This window comes from Danio rerio, chromosome 25 (assembly GCF_049306965.1).
Source record: "Danio rerio strain Tuebingen ecotype United States chromosome 25, GRCz12tu, whole genome shotgun sequence".
NCBI classification, from domain to species: Eukaryota; Metazoa; Chordata; class Actinopteri; order Cypriniformes; family Danionidae; genus Danio; species Danio rerio.
This window is the reverse complement of record NC_133200.1, coordinates 37,777,380-37,790,532: the sequence shown is the minus strand read 5'-3', so window position 1 is coordinate 37,790,532 and position 13,153 is coordinate 37,777,380. Positions and strand designations below refer to the sequence as shown.

The 13,153-nt window shown below is 34.9% G+C and overlaps 1 protein-coding gene across 7 annotated transcripts in view; it reads right to left on the bottom strand.

Annotated features, from left to right (window-relative positions):
* Nucleotides 1–13,153, bottom strand: part of ano5a (anoctamin 5a) — a 59,418-nt gene that overhangs the window by 34,902 nt on the left and 11,363 nt on the right. For 3 of the 7 annotated variants that reach the window (XM_021470757.3, XM_021470758.3, XM_073943395.1), the window contains one exon: nt 11,474–11,515. The exons of 2 other annotated variants lie outside the window; for them this stretch is intronic. In XM_021470757.3, the coding sequence (XP_021326432.1) occupies nt 11,474–11,515 (42 nt within the window). Of the gene's footprint in view, nt 1–1,438; nt 1,607–11,473; nt 11,516–13,153 lie in introns of those variants that run through there. 2 more of the 7 variants (XM_021470760.3, XM_073943394.1) reach the window with 1 other exon arrangement.

Below are 13,153 nucleotides of genomic sequence, written 5' to 3'. Positions count from 1 at the left end.
AAAAGGGATACTTTTACTCATACTATGGGTAATATTCACATTCAACTGATACGTTTACTCTACTTGCACTAAATTTTTGTGTAAGTAATGGTACTTTTACCTCAGCACTCTTTGTGAAGTTTATTTATAAACTAATTTTGAGAAGATCACATCAGCTCGTGATTGATTATCCAATCAGATGATTCCTAACTCGCTATGAATAGTGTTTTCTTATCTTAATATCTTAAAGAATCCCTCCCTACCCCCTCTCCTTTCCAGATGGGCGTCATGTGATTAGCAATGTTGCCTCACAGCAAGAATGTCTCTGGTTAAAGTTCCTTCTAACCAGTTAACATTTCTGTGCAGAGTTTGCATGTTCTCCGCGTGCTCCTGTGGGTTTTCCCCGGTTTCCTTCCACAGTCCAAAAACACGCATTGAACTTACCAAATTGATATCAGAGCCAAGATCTTAGTGAGTACACCTCTTCTTAGCCATCCTATATCTCTGTCATTAGCCAGAAAAAAAGCCGGGGGAGTTCATCGAGATCTACCTGAGCTCAAACTCCCCTGCAAACAGGAGGGAGCCCCAGGCTCGAGGATCTCATAAGCTCAGGGCTCTCTTCCGGGACAGCATGCCAAACAAGCATTATAATCATCAGCTACTAAGTGTGAACTCTTGAAACACCACTGATTTTGTCAGCGTTATACATGATTTAACGAAAAAAAAAATATTTATTCAGAATTTCTCCATTTTTTGTTCTGTTTTTGACAACTGAGTACATTCCTTGAAATAAAACCATAATCACATTATATTTCAAATTTAATTCAAGCAACTATGTTTGTTTTTTCAGTACTTCCCATGCCTTGAATCCATCTGTCTGCAATTCAAGTACATTTCTTGTATATAGCACTTTCAAAGCATTGCTCTATTAAGAACCAGAATGGTTCAGCTACTGTTTTAAGCTCCTTTTTACTTCAGAGTGTACTTTTTAAAAGCCCCGTGTTTATGTTAGATGGCAGCACTGACCACACCAATCCTGGATTGGACAAAATCCAACCCGAGACTGGAACAACTGCAGGCTGTGCTCTGGGCCAGGAAAACAGAGCTGCTCCGGGCCTGTCATCCTGCAGCTGCTCTCCAACAGAACTAAAAATAACTTACATGCACAAACAAATGCAGCCACAAAGTCAGCCGAGGGCGTAAAACACCTCTACATTCTCTCACGGCCACTTTCAGGGATGTGACCAAAACCCAGCAACATTTCCCTGAGGTTAACACTGCCGATTTCCCTACGCCGTTCACTAACAAAACACAGCCTCCATCAATCTGCAGCACTAACTCAACATCCATTAGTAAATGCAATTACCGATGACCATCCAATGTTCAGTTCCCTAGAGACTCTCATCCTGCTGACGGAGAATGGAGGAGAAGAAAAATGGAGAAAAGAGTAAGGTTTTACCTCCAAACCGTCTATCAAGTGCTGCATCATTCCTGGGAGTCTCCAGAGGCGGAGAACACCTCTGCTTCTGCAGCCCAGCGAATCGCACTCATGCGCAGGCAAACATACACACAGGCACACACTCAGTAAAGCAGCCCTCCTTTAATATACACACACACACACACACCCAGTCAATAATACAGCGGAAAGAGAGAGCAGGGGCTCACAGAGATGACATCATCATGCCAGCAGGGCGGACACCATCCTTCTAATGTAATCACAATGTCAAACTAGATCCTTCAGATGACAGAGTCGGTCACATGGTGTGTCAAAGTGTCCTAATATTGTGCAGGAGTCTCCCATAATGTATTTTAATCTCAGAAAATGTTGTGATTTTATCAGAATATGCATTTATTGTTTGAATCATTTTGCATTGATTTCGAGATGATTCTTTAGAATCAATTCAGAGATTCACATCTGTAAACCACACCCCCTTATTATAAGCCTGTTCTGATTGGTCAGCTGGCTAAGTCTGTTTTTGATTGGGCTTTCTGTATGTTTTCTCTTTTGGAAACCAAATGCCCATCAAAAGTTTTGGGAGGCGGGGTTATGCAAATTAGCTGCTTTGAGTTGATGGCAACAGTAGATTCAGATATGAAAATATAACGACTTGTTATATTACTATAGAGACAACTTTTTTGACTCTTTTGAGAGACAATATCAATATTTATCGTTCACTAATTTTTGGTTAACGACTTTGCAGACTGTTTACATTGAATGAAAGCTACGATTACAAGCTCCAATAGAGATACTTTTCAAAAACCCACACATTTCTTATGGATTCGATTATAATTTTGCTAGCAACATCAACATCAACGCCATTTCTGCTCTTTAGCTACTTTATTTTGGTGGTTTGATCTATTAGAAAGCCCAATACAAGAAATTGTGATTCCCAATCATGATGTTTGCGTTCAGGATATAATTATTGCAATGGTAAGGTATTATTGTGGCGTAACCTATTAGTGGATGTGATGTTGCGTCATTTAGATTGTATTTCATTGAAAATAATTGAATGAGTTAATGTGTTTAGTAGTGCTGTCAAAATTAGTGCGATAACGCATGCGATTATTTTGAAACATTTAATGCGTAAAAAAAAAAAAAATTAACACGCAGGTTTTTTTTTTTACTTCCTGTTGTGGTGAACGTGTTCAACATGCAAAGAAATATGGAAAAGACCAAGGAAGCACTTTTTGAAGGCAAGTTGTAGTATAAAGCAATTAATGTTGCATCACCAGGCTATCCAGAGCGATCATGCATGTTGAATCTGAAGGGAGTCGCTCTGGTGCATTGTGTGTCTGTGTATCTGTCTGTGTGTGTGTCTGTGTCAGGGATTGAGTGAGTGATGTATCTGAGTAGGGGCGTGTGCACGCGAGACGTACCTGACGAGCGGTAGGGGTGAGTTGTGCGCGACGTACCTGAAGAGCGGTCGGGGTGAGTTGAGCGCGACGTACCTGAAGAGCTAGGAGGGATGCGGTGGAGAGGGATGTGCAACGTATTTAAGGACTGGGCGGGAGACTTTCGATTTCCAGGAGATTATCATTCATTTGCGGGTATCCGGGAGTCTCTGTGCTTTTGTGGGATACTGCCGCAACGTTTACATTAATTTTACATTTGAATAACCAAAATTACAATTTTCAGTCTTTTAAATGCAATTAATCGTGATTAATTTTCAAAAAAAGTGTGATTAATTAGTAAATTTTTTTTAATCGATTGACAGCACTAGTGTTTAGTAATTGAATATTAAATAATCAATGGCGTCAATATAGTCAGTCATTTCAAAAAAAGCGGATGGAGGGATTGAAGTGCTTTACACACAGAGGAAAGCTTTTGGTTGAAATATTTGTGTCTTATAACTTCTCCCGATAATAAGTGAAGTTTATTTATTAACTAATTTGGAGAGGATCACGTGCTTATGATTGCTTGCAGCTAGTCCCACATTTTTCAATCGAATGATTCACCAATCAGACGATTTCTAAGCCACTATAAATACCCTCAGTTCCATATAATAGCCATCTTCGTTTTGAAGAACCCCCCCCTTTCACCCCTACTCCTCCTCCTTTCCTAGATGGGTGGCACGGTGGCCCAGTGGTTAGCACTATTGCCTCACAGCAAGAACGTCACTGGTTCTAGTCCCCCGGGTTCCCCGGTTTCCTCCCACCGTCCAAAAACATGGAGGTTAAGTTAATTGGCTAATCCAAATCAGCACCATAGACATGCTCCTAGCAAGAAGATATCTCTTAAGAGCGATCACTATCTGTTTATGAGCTACTACAGCAGGGGAGTTCTACAGATCTACCTGAGCTTAAACCCCCCTCTCGCCTTGCAAATGGGAGGGAACCCCAGGCTCGAAGATCTTATGAGCTCAGGGCTCTCTCCCAGGACAGCATGCCAAACAAGCTTTATAATCAATCATCAGCTAAGTGTCAACTCTTGAAATGAAAGTTAAAATGAAATTAGGCATCGGTAATAGTCGCATCGCAGCATATGCAATGTCATGTCTGGAGGATAATTATTATAGTTATAGCAGGGCTATCATTTGCATGTTGTTTTAAGCTCTGCATTTAACTTGTTCCTACATTTAAAGGATGCAGGCACAAGAAACAATTGGAGAAAGATTCATTTTAATTTATGCAGTGAAAGCAGTGCAGTTTTACATTTGATTATTCAATCCCTGTGCCTGAATCTCAACACAAACACAAAGCACTGTTCATTTAATATGTATCTTGCTCTATTGAATTTATCTATCATAATCAGCGTATTTAATGCAGATTCACTCCCCAACAAAATCCTCCCAATCAATCTAGAATTATAATATATATATATATATATATATATATATATATATATATATATATATATATAACAAGAAGGAGTTTGCATGTGTAATTGTCCGTAGAGTATGTGTGTAAATGTGAGACTGTATGAGTGTGTCCCAGTACTGGGTTGCTGCTGGAAGGGCATTTTTTTTCAATATCATGCAGCACTACTTTTTGAAGTCCAAACTGACTAAATTCTGTCGTCTTCCTTCAGAGCTGAATTTGCCAATGCTAACACTTCTCCTTATAGCAGTTTACATTTGGAGATAACCACACTGCTATCTGGCCCTGACGGTTTGAGCTGAACATGAGGCCACCGCCCCAAACTGTACTTCAATAATTCAAATGTTTAGTTGGTAAGGACAGCTGTGTGCTTAAACATAAGATCTGACAGTCAGATTAAATGAAATCAGCGCAGCATCGTCTTTTATTTTCAATTGTTTGGAAAATCCAGTGTTGTATTGTGGCTTTGTTTGTAAACAAATCCAAGGTAAAAAAAAAAAAAAATGAACAAATTCTTAGTGACGTGGTTTGGGAAAATGTTATAAATAAAGTTCATCCACTCTTTTCTATGTTGGGATTCGAAGAAGGCAATGCAAATTTTATTCATTCATTCATTTATTTTCCTTTAGCTTAGCGGAATGAACCGCCAACTATTCCAGCACATATTTTACACAGCAAATGCACAGCAACTTGCTTAAGTATAATATTATTATTATTTTTAGCAGTATTATTTATTAAATGCATATTTAAATTTGTTTTAGTAAAAACAAGCTTAGATTTGTCCACCTGTCAGGTTTTAGACCATATGGGGCATAAGAACAGGACTTAACTCGTTATTGTTTGACCGTTATTGTTTGTTAGTTGTTTGACCACACTTGGTTATTATTGCTCATTTATTAGTTTGCTGGAAATAAGAAGTTAATTTAGAAATGGTTTTGAAACAAATCTTTGTGCTAAACAAATGAATTTAGTTATGGAGGCTAATGCTGTGTTCACACCAGAAGGATAAATCGGGCTATTCCTGCGTATGTAGACGCGTGAACATTTAAGTTAACTCGCTTCATTTGCGAGTCAAAATCCGCTTCATTCGCGTGTCAAAATCTGCTTCATTCCCATGTAAAATCCACTTCATTCGCGTGTCAAAATCTACTTCATTCACGTGTCAAAATCCGCTTCATTCACGTGTCAATATCTGCTTTATTCCCGCATCAAATACGCTTCATTTGCGTGTCAAAATCCGCTTCATTCCCGTGTCAAAATCCACTTTATTCACGTGTCAAAATCCACTTCAGAACAGACGCGGATTCAATAAAGTGCGTGCGACCTGTCTGAAGAGCCAGGAGAGATGAGAAGAGTGCGTAACGTATTTGAGGACCAGGAGGGAGACTCTTGATTTCTGGAAGATTATCACTCGTTTGCGGAATTATGAGTACCAAAAATGCATAGAGACTGAGAAGCGCATGGCAGTGTGTGGCTGTGTGTGTGTGGCTCTGCAGTTAGCCCCACTTGTGTGTGTGTGTGGTCACGTGATGTGCGTTTTCAGCGGACTGAGGGCTGTTCAGAAATGCTAGGTAAAACACGTTGTGGATGTGGATTATTTTCGTTTTTATAATGCCATTTTAACATTTGTTTACTAGTGTAAACAGGGCCTGAGTGTGTATTTTTCACGAGCGAGTTTACGACGGGGACGGGGCGGAGGATCGGCGACGCCGGCTCAGTATCAGGTTGTCTATTGACCATCAGCGATGGACGATGGCATCGTCTATCAGCTCAACCCTACGTTAAAGTTCAGATTTTTTCTTTCTCGAGCAATTTGCGCGAAACACGCTTAAACGTGTCAAACGCTCAATTCGCACCATGCCGCGTCAATCACATGTATTGTGTCATTCCCGCCGCATCAATCACATGTATTGCGTCACAAGATGTCTATTCGCGCCGTTGCATTGACTTAACATGTAAATCACTCGCGCTTGATGCTTCTTGGTGTGGTGGGAACACAGCATGATGGATGTCTCTGCGTAGAACACGTTTCCTTATCCACAAAAGTAAAGGAGTAAAGAGTAAAAGTAAATAGAAAGTAAAGAGGCTGAATGGTGGAGGCTCGTTCTTTATCCTCTCGCTGCAGATGCTCTGTTTAACTGCTTTCTCGCAATAGTGAAGCGTTCAGTTTTTACACTTACAAAGTTGCCATGTAAATATCAAACGACGCGCACAACTGACTAGTAAAGGGAATGTGAGATGAGACTCTGATTGGTTAAATGCACATTATTCTCAACACACACCCATTACTCATTAAGAGAATAAGCTCAACCCCGTTAGACCATGCACTGTGGCACAGAGCGTATTTTTCCATATTTAAAATAGTAAAACTGGATTTAAACATGCCCTTAATGCTTTTGCGCTCTGCGCTTTAGACTAACCCAAAATCGTATACTTATGCACTGTTCTACGCTATTTTGTAGTATAAATAATGTAAGTAGTGCGTTCACATTGAAAACTGATAAACACTTCACGCACTCAGCGACCGCAAGTTTGCTCACATGGCGGAAGACGCGGAGCTATCAGCCGCACATGTTGGATAACTTTATTTATTTTGCATTGTGAAAGCAAAATTTTCCTACGAGAGTCATTATAGCGCCTCCCGATGGAGAATGTGGTAATACTCACGGCAAGTATTTAACCGTCAAACGTCATCAGGGAAACGGTTTGAATTTCCGCTTGGTAAAGAAACATTAGTGTGCCATTTGGGACGACACTACATTGTACGCTATATAAATTAACATATACTATGCTGTTGAAGTGTGCAAGTGCATAAGTACATAGTGCATGAGGGTGCCATTTGAGACGCAGTGTATGTGCCTAGATCGTCAAAATAGAGCCAATTGAAATATGGATGCCTGCTGCGGGTGATTTGGATGGTTGCTATGCTATTACTAGGCCAGTGGGAAGTTGTCAGGCTATTAAAACTGGAAACATGCGATGCATTTTTATCCAGTTATTTGCAATGGCAGAAAACAATGGCATAAATATTTGCACATCATTGCTCTCTCTGCTGTCATTTGCATGTGAAATCTAAAACCCATTTACAGATCGTGACACTTTCAAGAGGACTAACCTCAGCATCATGATAGCATGTAAATACTAAGGCCTGTGATATTCTCTTTTTCCCATCTGTCTTGTATTTTTCCCAGTGTTTCAGATTCATTGCCTACATGTCACATTTATCAGGTGCTTCATATTAACTTGCCAATAAATGTATGATTTAAATAGGGGCGGCATGGTGACAATTGTACAGCTGTAGTTTGGATGAAGTAAATGTCTTTATAAATCCCTGCATACATTGGTTTGCAGCTAGATTAAAGTGCCTGCAGTTCCCTTCCCATATGATAGCATGTCTTTAAACATAAAAAGCCTGGTCATGTTCATTAGCTGTGTTTTTTATAGCGCAGGACTCTCTAATTGTGTCATGCTGCATAATTACATGTCTCAGAAGCTGTTTTTAGTGTCTTTGCAGCTCACTTCATACCCACCCTGATTTACTCCACCGCATATGTACTTACTCTATATGTCAGCGCGGGAGCGTATGGTTATTATTATATATAATACGTTCATACGTGCGACCTCCAGCTTGTAATTACAGGAGATGAGAGAGTAGAGAAAACACAGCCAGGACAAACACACTCCTGCGTACAGTAAAGAGACTGTAGGATGTTCATTTAGACCTGTGTTTGCTCAGATTATTTCTGTGTGCCAGGGGAGATTTGCTTGGAAAGGGATCTGGCTGAAGCACTCTTAAAGGAACAGTTCATCCAAATATGTCTTCATTCATTCATTTTGCTTCAGCTTAGTCGCTTTATTTATTAGGGATCGCCACAGGGGAATGAACCGCCAACTTATCCAGCATTTGTTTTAAACAGTGGATGCCCTTCCAGCCCAGATTAATAAAGGGACTAAGATGAAAAGAAAATAATTAAGTAAATATTATTATTACTATTATTATTATTATTATTATTAACTGTTTTCCTTTTGATTAAATAAAAATGTATTTATTCCTCTGATGTAAAACAAAATAAATAAAATTCTACATTTTTTATGCAATATTTGTACATTATTATTATTATTAAAAATAACTTTTTTTATTAATTAAATTTAATTGATTTATTCCATACTAAATACAATTGTATGTAAATTATTAAAAATATAATGATATAAGATCATTATCACCTGCAGCTATCGATTCAAAAATGTTTATTATTATTCATATTAATTATTATTTCAGTGTTTATAACTGTTTACATATTTAAAAAAGTACCATTATTAGTGTGTTTTATTTTATACATCAAGGACACATTAAATTAATCGAGAGTGAATGAAAAATAATTTACTTATATACCTCTTATATATATATATATATATATATATATATATATATATATATATATATATATATAAATAATATTAAATATAAATAATAAAATTTTTTTGTCGTTATTTGTTTTATTAAAGAATTCTAAAAAGTAAAATAGTAAAATATATTAATGTTTAAAATATGTTTGAAATGTTAATAATTTAAAGAACAATAATAATTGAACATATAGGGAAGAGAAAATCCTTCCATTATAATGATTTCTGAAGGATAGCGTGACGCTGAATACTGGAGAAAATTCGGCTTTGAATCACAGGAATAAATTAACATTTAAACTACATTCACTGAGAAAACCGCTATTTAAAATTGTAATACTTTTTCAGATTTTTGATTACATGAATGCTGTTTTTTTGAGCAGAATAGTCTTGTTTAAAAAAAATCATACTCATGCCGAACTTTTGACTGGTAGTGTATCGATAAGCATAAGCTAACTTCTCAAAAACGGGTTCAGAATTTCCAGATCGTCAAGGCTCTGATGCTTTAAAATGCTGCTTTCATAAGCATAAACATTATTTATTCATGCAGATATGCAGGATTGGAGCTCACAAACTCTCAACACTGATCGATAAGGAACTGTTTGTTCAGCCTCAGGCTGCACAGAAAATTATTCACAGTTATTCACATATTTTCATGTATGTGGCTAACCAAAAGCAACTGCAAAATAATGAATTCCAAACCAGTTTCCAACAGACGGAACTGTTTTATTTGTCGTTTATTTATGCAATTTTCAACTTTTTTCAAAGATAATAATGAGCGAAGTGTAATCCTTTCATAACATCTAAATTCTTAAACAGTTTTATTCCGTATTTATTATGTGATTTTCACATTTATCGCACATAATAATGTGCGCAGTGTGATCTTATAATCATTGAAGTTTTTTAAACTGTTAATTTGCTATTTATTTATGTGATTTTTCTACTTTTAGGTACATAATTATGTGCGAAATAATCTTGTAGGCCACTCTTACTAGTTGGGCTATTTATAGTTTGGATTGATCCAATTGCAGCCAGCCGCAATCAATCACATCACGTGCTTCTCTCGAAATTAGTTTGTCGAAATTCACTTACTTATGCGATTTACAAATGTTTCATACGTAAATATTTGTGAAAATATAATCTTATCATAATCATTAAATACTTAAACGGGTTTATTCACTATTTATTCATGCAAATGTACTTTTTTTTGCATCAAATTTGGACTTTTTTGTACATAAATGTGTGCGAAATGTAAATTCTTAAACTGTATATTCATTATTTATTCATTAAATTTTATTTTAAACAGTTTTATTTGCTATTTCTTTATGCAAATTGCCATAGTATACACTGAAAAAAATTATTCAGAGATGACTCCTTGGATTTACTTTTTTTTTTTTTTACGTATAATTGCTATAATAATGTGCGAAATGTAATCTTACAATAATCAATTCTATTCTTAAACATAATATTTGCAATTTATTCGTACATAATTATCGTAATCATTAAATACTTTAACTAGTTTATTCGCTATTTATTTATGCAAATTGCTACTTATTAATACCTAATAATGAGCCAAATGTAATCTTATAATAATCAATTCTAATCTTAAACATGTTATTCACAATTTATGCCATTTTTAATTTTTTTTTTGTACATAACTATGTGCAAAATGTAAATACTTAAACTGTTTTATTCACTATTTATTAATGCAAATTTCTACTGTTTTGTACATAATTATGTGCGAAATAGACCCTTTTAAACAAGTTTCCATCTCTTTAATACTATGTATGGATATTTCGCCAAATTATTTATATAATTTTCCACTATGTTGTAGCTAATTATGTATAAAATGTATGCATTATAATTGTTTTAAATTAATAGCTTGTTCAGGAATTCACATAAATAGAAAAAATGACAGTATTTTATTTCCACTTTTTCATTTGTTACACTAAAAAATATGTTAATTAACCATTAGTATATTTTTAAAAGGTTTTTACAGTTATGAATGGCATTGAGGGACTACTTTTGATGACTTTTATTGACATTTTAGTAGTTTTTAATAACAAATTGTATATGGAATAACTCAAATTAAGTTAGTTTTGGTACCGTTATTCATAAGATTAACCTTTTAATAACATTCTGTATATGGAATAACTTAAATTAAGTTCGTTTTGGTACCGTTATTCATAAGATTAACCTTTTAATAACATACTGTATATGGAATAACTCAAATTCAGTTAGTTTTGGTACCGTAATTCATAAGATTAACCTTTTAATAACATACTGTATATGGAATAACACAAATTCAGTTAGTTTTGGTACCGTAATTCATAAGATTAACCTAACAAATAAGTTCAAACTATTTTTATACAAACAACTATAGTTAGATCAAGGTCTTATAATGCAATTCAAGAGCATAAATACATGGGGGAAAAACATGAATCACAAAATATGAAAAGTTTATAGCATGAAAACAGCAAATCATTCAGGTATTATGCAATGATAGTTACGTGATGTATAATAATTAAAGTTAGTGATTTAAACAAACCTCTAATCCCACTAGTGTTAGCAAAACCAACAGTAAACACACTTAGCAAACACTTCTACTATCCAACACAAGCTCTTAGTATCATACACACCCATAAGTCACGTTGCCCAATGCGTTTCCATGCATTTCATGTTGCCCAATACAATGCACTCGTCTAACACGATCATATTCAAGATGCTCAAGGCAAGCTCAAAGTTCACAAACTCAGCCCTTTTTACCGTGTCGTACCCTGGAGCGATACTTCAGAAATAAAGCTCTCTTTCTCCAGATCTGTGGATGAATTCAGTAGTGTTGTGAGGTTAATGAAGGAAACAACGCACACGTCTGTTCACACGACACAATACATAAACACAATAAAAGTCTATCTGATGTTCATCTGTTGCAAAATTAAGCTGGATTCACTTTGTGATAAATGATCTGATTAGACATGCTATCAGCAGCCATATTACTGCAGATAACCTGTGCATTAAGTTACAAAGGAACAGATCCATTTGCATGATGTCTTTGGTTTTACAAGTCAGTAAACACACAGACGAGTAAACGCCCAGTGCTGTGAGCACCACAAAAAAACAAACAAACAGCGCATGCAAACAATCTGGTTTGATGAAAAAGAAAAGCACAGTGTTAATCACTGCAAACTGGGGAACATTTTTTATTTAAATAAAAAATAATAATAAATATAAAATAAATAAATAAATAAATAAAAATAATATATATAATATAAATAATCAGATAAATAACATACAAAATTTTAAATATTAATATATATATATATATATATATATATATATATATATATATATATATATATATATATATTATTATTTTTTTTTTTCATTTAGACAATTTTTTTATTTAAAATACTAAACAAACTTAATAATTATACAGGCATATTTTTTAAAACTAATATGGAATAAATTACTGATATATGCAGCAATAAAAACATTTTAATTGAAACATTGAAATTATAAATAATTTAATTGACAGATATTACTTAATTATTTGACTGCATTTGTAAAAGGCCCATAATTAGATCATTAATTTAATTCTACACGACAAAAGTCTTGGTGCCTATCCAAGTTTTAGGAACAGCAAAAAATAACTTAGATGATCAATTGGTATCAGAAGTGGCTTAAATGAAAGGCAAAGGCCTCTAGATTACGCTTATTTGACCACAATAAAATATGATCATGCCTGTGAGAATCTTGGCTGAGGGTTCCAGTAGGTCTTCTGCAGTATTTGTGATGATTGGGATGCAGTTCAACAGATGATTCAGCGCAACAACAAAAAAATCGACTAATCGATTAATGCATTTCTTACAAATTTTTCCTATTCTTAATGCATTTCTTACAAATTGTTCCCATTTTTAATGCATTTCTTACAAATTGTTTCCATTTTTAATGCATTTCTTACTAATTGTTTCCATTTTTAATGCATTTCTTACAAATTGTTCCCATTTTAATGCATTTCTTACAAATTGTTCCCATTTTTAATGCATTTCTTACAAATTGTTTCCATTTTTAATGCATTTCTTACAAATTGTTCCCATTTTTAATGCATTTCTTACAAATTGTTTCCATTTTTAATGCATTTCTTACAAATTGTTTCCATTTTTAATGCATTTCTTACAAATTGTTCCCATTTTAATGCATTTCTTACAAATTGTTCCCATTCTTAATGCATTTCTTACAAATTGTTCCCATTTTTAATGCATTTCTTACTAATTGTTTCCATTTTTAATGCATTTCTTACAAATTGTTTCCATTTTTAATGCATTTCTTACTAATTGTTTCCATTTTTAATGCATTTCTTACAAATTGTTCCCATTTTTAATGCATTTTCCCAAATTGTTCCCAATTTTAATGCCATTTTTCCTCAAATTGTTCCCATTTTTAATGCACTTCTTCC